Source organism: Pimephales promelas, chromosome 10, assembly GCF_988280905.1.
Source record: "Pimephales promelas chromosome 10, fPimPro1.hap1.1, whole genome shotgun sequence".
In the NCBI taxonomy this organism is placed as follows: domain Eukaryota; kingdom Metazoa; phylum Chordata; class Actinopteri; order Cypriniformes; family Leuciscidae; genus Pimephales; species Pimephales promelas.
In genome coordinates, this window is record NC_142778.1 from 33696926 (window position 1) to 33705533 (window position 8608).

General features: G+C 34.9%; 1 protein-coding gene across 1 annotated transcript in view; it reads left to right on the forward strand.

Moving 5' to 3' along the window:
- Positions 1–8298, forward strand: part of cd82b (CD82 molecule b) — a 28259-nt gene extending 19961 nt beyond the window's left edge. The window contains exons 6-9 of the mRNA XM_039684049.2: positions 4357–4455; positions 5333–5512; positions 6184–6267; positions 8054–8298. Coding sequence (XP_039539983.1) covers positions 4357–4455; positions 5333–5512; positions 6184–6267; positions 8054–8131 — 441 coding nt within the window. The 3' untranslated portion in view covers positions 8132–8298. The remainder of the gene's footprint in view (positions 1–4356; positions 4456–5332; positions 5513–6183; positions 6268–8053) is intronic.
- Positions 8299–8608: the final 310 nt, after the last annotated feature.

Consider the following 8608-nt stretch of genomic DNA (forward strand, 5'->3'; position numbering starts at 1 on the left):
AGGACACTAGCAAATAAGAGCTCCCATCAAGGCTGAAGAGAGTCTGAGCGTCTTATTATCAAAACATAATGGTAAAACATTCACTAGTTTGGGAGAAAAATAGATAACATTTGCTCCTCAGGAAGCAAATATAATAGAAAGAATACATTTTAATACAACAATTAAAGTTCAATATAGCAATGCTCAATATAGCTTGACCATCTGTACAGAGAAGTATCATATGTGTTGGACATGTGTTCACGACGCCTTTAGGATCCATAAACCTTTCTCCTGAGACCAGAGAAAGAGACAAATGGCCTCGTGCACCTAAAAGAAGCTGGTGACTTACATCAGCATGCATTTAAGAATATTATTTCACAAGCAAAAGCACACAGAATAAATGTATGTCAATAAATGATTAAGTAATAATAAATATACTTAATTATTGATTTTATAAAAGAAATACAAAAGGATATATGATGTGTATATATATGCTGAAGAGGCAAGGGATTTTGACCACCCCTTCAGTGTGTGTGTGTGTGTATATATTATTATTATATGTTACGAACCGTTGTGGGTCTAGGGTTGGTACCGCAACATTTATATATTGAACATACTGCTGAAAGTGGAGTGTGGTGGACAAACACATGTCAGACTCATTTTAAAGAGAAAAAATAACTGGAATTTATTTCTGTAAGCCGAAGCCATTGAGTCCAGTCAATAATAATCATAATAATAATAAGTGCCACATACAATAAATGATAGGGTGAATAAAACCAACAAACAATAAAAAGGAAAAGAACAAAAGTGGCGCCAAAAGAAAGAACACAAGATAACAAAACACTCCTTACATCTAACCTAATCTAACCAAAGAAAAATGTAGAAAATAAACCGAAATCTTCGGTGCATCCGGCACCCTAACTCACTATCTAATAAAACAAAAATACAACGGGTGGCGCTCACTTCTTACCTGGTGTTTCTAACAATTATCTGCTACGGGTACAATGTATATCGCGATATACTTGCCTATGTTCTTTTCCCCGAAAAGCAAACAAAAGCTAACAACACGAATGAATATCACCCATTCAAAAATAGATAAACATGTCGCATAAAGCACATAATGCAACTCTCATTCCGCTAGTGACCTCAAATCACTTTACAAAGAGAGAACAGAGTTTTCTACCATAAGCTACAACAAAGGAGAGACACTGGGACAATGAACGCAACATCCTTTTAACCAGCTGGGACGATCTCCAATTAGTCACCAAGCCCCGCCTTACGGATGAATGGCGTCCGACTCGGCCAATCCCAGCAACCTATAGGCAGAGATCAGGCGATAGAGACAGAGAGAGAGTAATGAGCAGCATAACGACTAACAGGTGATAAACACATCAATATACACAGAATAACAAAACGCCACACACACACGTGGAACGCAACACTTTCACACTAACACGTAATATTATTATATTATTATATTATATAATATATATATATTAGGGCTGTGCAAAAATTAATTGCGATTAATCACATCCAAAATAAAAGTCTGTGTTTACATAATATATTTGTGTGTGCTGTGTATAATTATGTTGTATAAATAAATACATATGCATGTATATGTTTAAGAATTATTTGCGCTTAAATTCTGTATATATATATATATATATATATGTAAATACAAAATCTATATTATATAAATATAAATATTTTATATATGAATAACACATTTTCGTAAATGTATACATGCATGTGTGTGTTTATACAAAATAATTATATACAGCACACACAAATATATTATGTAAACACAGACTTTTATTTTGGAGCCCTAATATATATATATATTATAATATATATATATTGGAGTGGTATACCATATAATATAAAATATATATATATATATATATATATATATATATTATAATAATATTCCTAATATATATATATATATATATATATATATATATATAATTGATCTAATTATCTAATTGAGATATACTACACACTATTTTGCTTAAAAAAATAGTAATCTGATAGTTATGTTTAAAAAGATTTTAGTACCTTAAATAGCTTTAGTGTATTAGCTATACTTTGTAAATAGCCCGTGGTGTAGCTATCGTTTTAAAAGAAGTGGCTTTACTGTAGTTTAAATTATGATTAGCATTCAAAAGTAGCTTCTCCAACACTAGTCTGATGTGCAAACTTCTGATTTAGTTAATCTGGAACAGTGTTAATTATTACATATTTCTTACATTTGTCCTAAATTACCTAACAGAATGAATATGTGCTTGATGGGGTTTCTGATGTTAGCATGTTTCCTGCAATGGCGTCACAAGCTTGCAACACTTTTTCTAGTCAGCTGGGAACTATACTGTAATCTCTTAACCCGTGGTGTTGGGTGACAACAGGAAAGTTAACAGATGGTTTAGAAACTGGGATTTGAAATTAAGTAGCTGTGGAAATCTTTTGACCGTTTACTACTATAGTTCCACTTCCTCCATTCTAATGAATTAGGAAGTGGAATAAATCACTTTCCGCTCCACAATATTCGCCTTTCACATTAAATGGTGTGTGTGGCTTGACGAGATGTTTCCGTGCGTAACAAAAACAGGAGGCGTGTTTGATAAAATGTGGGTGATTCCACTGACTTTACTCACTCTCTCGTGTGAGACTTTTCGACAACAGCGCCCTCTCCAGGAACGGGAAACACACAAACATTTCACACCAAATGGCTTTGAGATGATTAATAAACAACAGGAGCTGCACTTCATCTTATCAGCCATTCTATAGTGTTAGGAAGGAGATATACATCCTCTAATGCAACTTGTGCTTAGTCAGGCTTTCTTAAATCAGTTTTAGTTAAGTAGCACCAGACCTAACCACAGCCATAAGCTCATGCCTAATGCTTAACTTACTGTGTTTCTGTGTGCATGTTTTTAGACATGCATAGATATTTGACTTTTAGCTATAGGTAATTGGAGTCTGTGCTTGGGCATGCTCTGTTTTCTCTCTATACTTCACCACAGGGCATGGCGAGTGTGTTCCCAGAACAGGGCGAGGTTCACAGCGTCTCACACACACTATCTGCATGAGCAGAGTTTTTTCTCTTTTAGATGATCGTTGCTGTAGCCCCCTCATAGCGTTTTGCACCACCACGCCTACACACACACCAACTTCAAACAAGCTCTACACAATATAAAGTTCACTTCAACTGTGATTTGGTGTTGAAAGGTTTTCGACGTGAATGTATACATTAGGGCTGCACGATGCATCAATTAAACATCGACTAAACACCACGATAGTCACATCGCAAGGATTGTGTAAAAGTCTAGTTAACTACGTTAATAATAATAATTCATTACATTTATATAGCGCTTTCTCTGCACTCAGAGTGCTTTAAATAGAAGGGGAATCTCCTCAACCACCACTAATGTGCAGCATCCTGTTAACATAACCTGTTAACGACATTAGTAAACATTCAATTAATATTAGTTTCTATGCGGTTTTACTCCATGACAAAACCGCCCCAGTCATTCTAGAATGATTCATTCTTTCCAAATAGAGCTATTCAAGTCATCTGGGGAAATTCTTCTAATATCGCAATATTTATCGCGGAAATATAAAATATCGCAATGCCATTTTTTTTTTTACCAATATCGTGCAGCCCTGGTATACATTGTTGAAATAGTAAAGGGTGGTTTTTAAAATTATGTCAGTTTTATCACTTAATGTGTATATTATACGTATGTAACGTATGATGTTCAAAAATTTTACAAAAGTTTGGGCTGTAAGAGAACTTTTATTCAGCAAAGATGCATAAAATGTATCAAAAGGAACAGTATATATATATATATATATATATATATATATATGAAGAGTTCAGATGCAAAAGCCTCTAAGTGCCATTTGAAATTTTCTTCTAGAATGATCATTTTTATCAAGTTTGTATATTTAAGTTTAGTGATTTCACTTAAATGGCAATGATAATTACCTATTAATTGTTATTTAAGTGAAATTACTGAACTTAAATATACAAGTTTGATAAAAATCATCATTAAAGAGGAAAATTTCAAATGGCATTTAGAGGCTTTTGCATCTGAACTCTTCATATATAAATTGGATGAAAAAGACACTGTGTGTACTTTAAGGGAAAAAATTACAATCCCATGAGGCATTGCGAACAGCACAATCAAATTAATAACAATGAAGCAATAATAAGTTCATAAGTTCATTAATAATAAGTTTTTACGTCTGGAACCCAACAGTTGGAATGAATGTTGATTGTTGAAATATCATGTTATTCTCATGGGTGTCATCCTGTTCACAGGAAAGTTTGAATCGCAGATCCATCCTAACGTTTCTCCATTTGCTTATTTTTAGCTGAGACAAGAGATGTCCACTATTGTGAACAAAATTATGGTGAACTACACCGGGGAAAACAAGACAACTGAGCATGCCTGGGATTATCTCCAGAGAACGGTGAGCGCACGGTTTTCCTTCAGCTATTGTCTGCCATTTCCTTAATCACTGTTATTTTTTCCAACATTCCCCTACAGAGAAGTTTACAGTAATATCTCTTTAATATCTTAAAAGCACAAGATTAAGTCACTAGGATTTTAATGTGGCTTTTTTATCTCTCTGTTTAAAAAAACTTTTGCTGATAATTTACTCACCCCCATGTCATCCAAGATGTCCATGTCTTTCTTTCTTCAGTCGAAAAGAAATGAAGGTTTTTGATGAAAACATTCCAAAATTTTCTCCATATAATGGACTTCAATGGGAACCAAACGGTTCAAGTCCAAATGAGAGTTTCAGTGCAGCTTCAAAGGGCTTTAAACGACACCAGACAATGAATAAGGGTCTTATCTAGCAAAACGATCGCTCATTTCAAAAATAAATAAGTTTTATAAGCACAAATGCTCACCTTGCTCTGTTCTGTGATGCGCGTTCGTGACTTTCCTGTTCGAACTCGTTCATCAAAATGAACGAATCCTTTTTCGAGTCATTTCGTTCGTTGAATTAACCAAATGACTCGAAAAAAGATTTGTTCATTTTCGCCCTTTGAAGCTGCACTGCAACCATTTGGTTCCCAATGAAGTCCATTATATGGAGAAAATCCTGGAATGTTTTCATCAAAAATCTTAATTTCTTTTCGACTGAAGAAAGAAAGATGTGGACATCTTGGATGTAAATTATCAGCAAAAGTTTTTATAAAGTTTAAAAAAGTAAAAAAAAAAAAATCAAAGTGAACTACTCATTTTAATGGTTATTTTCATTTAAGGTTTTTTTATACCATTTGTGGTGGTGTTACTGTAGTGTAAAATTTATTTCCTGCTTTTTTTTCTGTCTCTCACAGATGAAGTGCTGTGGTTGGACTGGACCATCTAACTGGACGGAGAACGTGTTGATGAAGAGTCCGAACAATTCTCAGAACTGGTATCCATGTTCCTGCAGAAATGGATCCCTCAGTGGCACGGATATGAGGGAAACAGGCCTGTGTCCGCATCTGTCCTCTGATTGGCCCGTCTTCACTACGGTACAGACATACAGCTTTACTGCACACATTGACAAATCCAATGTAAACTTTCATGATTCTGGTGTTGAACCCAATAGCTAAGGCTCTCTCAAAACTGGCGTTTGGGTTTCATACTGCCAGTCCATCTGTGCCGCATTCTCTCCCTTCCTTTTGCTATTAATGCAATAAATGGGTTTCCTTTGTAAACTGGACATTACCCTGCTAACCATTCAGTCCATGCTAATATTTTCGAGCCCCCATTCAGTTCCTATTTGGCACTCTTTATTAAACATGAATTGATTCATGACTCTGGTACAGGTTGTGCTTCTTCTCATTAGGTCTCGAAGACCAGGCTGGTTTTCAGACCTCATATACTTGCATTTAAATGTGAATTCTGAATGTTTTCCATTATGCCAACATGAATTCATTTGGATACATATTAGTAGCATATACAAAGTCCAGTTGTTTGAATAATCGAACAAAGTGTTTTCTGTAAATCAAAATGTAGTTTCCTGTAAACGAGACCACTGACTGTTGGCCTAGCTTGAGTTTGGCATGTTGAGTTTGTCTCTCCTGGTGTTATCTTTGCAGAGCTCTGTCTGTTTAGGATCATTTCCAAACCATGCATATCTCGTTTCACTCTTTTCCCAGTTGTTCTGCTTATTTCATTTGTCTCCATTCCCTGTTGGCAGGGTTGTGTATCTAGTGTGGAGGACTGGCTCCTGAGGAACAGTGGAGTTATTCTGGGAGTCTGTGTCGGAATAGCAGTGATTGAGGTAAATCTAGAAAGCGTGAAATCTTGTGAAATGCATTCCCAATTCATGATTATTCTGTGTCTTTCATTACAGGAGTTGTTCACTTTTAACCCTCAGGTGCTCTTCGGTCATTTCGGACCGAAAAATGTTCTGTTTTGAATTTCTAAAAATCACGGCTTCATCGCAATGTTATGAAACTTGGTGACTTTTATGGCATTATGTATGTGAATACAAAAAAAATTGAGGTCATGATCCGAGCAAGCTAAGTGGTCGTAAAAAAATAGTCACACTTGTGGTCTTTGGTCAAAAATGACCGACCCATAGGAAATTAATGGGAAATTGACAAAAAAAAATTCTCTGAATTTTTGTACGTGCATCTACAAATCGACCACAATTCTAAAAAAAAGTACACCGCAGGAAAGGGGTGACAGTCTACAACATCTAGAGTGCAAAACAGACAAACCCACCCACCCACACACACATACAAACACACTTTTATACACATACACACCAATACATTTTGATTACAAAAAGTATGTTTTGAATTTTTAAAAATCACTTCATTGGAATGTGACTTTTATGGCATTATGTATGTGTACACACAAAAAAAAAATTGAGCATGCTAAGTGGTCTTAAAAAAATAGTCACACTTGTGGTCTTTGGTCAAAAATGACCCCCATAGGAAATGAATGGGAAATTGACAAAAACACAAAAATTCACAAATTTGTATTTATTTATTTTTTTTTAAATTTTTTTAAAATAAAAATATTTTATATATATGAACTATATACTATATATATATTCAACTATATATTCAAATTCACAAAAAAACAAAACAAAAAAAATTGTTCATAAACGTCTGGGGAATTCACATGCTTCTCCATAGAGAGCTGTACATGCCATCTAGTGGTTACACCATGATACTACGCTTTTTCTCTACACTGTAACCAGATGGTGCTCATTTTTTTTCAAATTTTTTTTTTTTGAAGGCCTAGACTCTATATTAAACTAAAATACTGCATTAATAATTTTTTGAAAAAAAATAATATATATATAGAAAAATATGTATACTTTTCCATGGCAAAATAGACCATAAATATAGCATAAATATTAATAAATTCAATCAAATTGTCTCAAAATACTAAATTACAAAGAATAAATATTATAGAACAAAAATAAATTGCATTGGTTTTACTGGGATGGAGGAAATTTGACCGGGAGGATAACAAGTGTGACTCCGAAACGAAGAGCGCCTGAGGGTTAAAAAAAAACTTTTGCTGATAATTTACTCGCCCCCATGTCATCCAAGATGTCCATGTCATTCTTTCTTCAGTTGAAAAGAAATTAAGGTTTTTGATGAAAATATTCCAGTATTTTTCTCCATATAATGGACTTCAATGGGAACCAAACGGTTCACGGTCCAAAAGACAGTTTCAGTGCAAACTGCAAACTGTTCAAAGGGCTTTAAACGATTCCAGACGTTGAATAAGGGTCTTAACAAGCGAAACGAGCTCTCATTTAATAAATTAATAACAAAGTTTAAGTTTTATAAGCTCAAATGCTCGCCTTGCTCTGTTCTGTGATGTGCGTTCGTGACTCTCCCGTTCGAACTTGTTCATCAAAATGAACGAATCTTTTTTCGTATCATCTGGTTCATTCAACAAACAAATGAACGAGTTGACTCTGGAAAAGATTTGTTCATTTGAGCTTATAAAACTTAAACTTTGAGCACAAATTAGCTTGTACACGTGTGTATGAGAGAGGTGGGGGACCAGATTGTGATCTCTGTCTATTCTGCTTACTCCAGCTTTTAGGGATGATCCTGTCCATGTGCCTGTGCAAGAGCGTCCAACAGGAGGATTACACCAAAGTACCCAAATACTGAGAGCAAACCCCCCTTCAGTGACAGTGTTACCGACCAGCAGGACAACTGGAACAAAACAGGCCACACACACAAATCACTCTTTTCACTTTATTAGCCCCTTTAAACATTGAAACATCACGCTGTTTAGGATCAACGTTTTGTTGCATCTTTTTCTTTTCGAGAAACTAGTGATATGTAGATCTTTGTCTTGTTAGTGCTCTGCAAGGCCTAAACGGCTTTATATTTGGTATCTCACTCTTGCATTGCTATACTGTTACGTTTATGGTTTTCATCGTTAGTTGAATGTGAGAGCACTTTAGTGAATAGAGAGTTTGAATTGAAATGGAAAGAGCTACTTTTAAAATACTAGTATAAAACACGGGGAAATCTGTTTTTTTGACCTTTTATAATGAGAATTGTGTACTTTCAGTTCAGCTGTGTGTATATATATCAATAGGAATGACATACTTCGGTGAGGTTCGTTCTTCTCAGCACTTA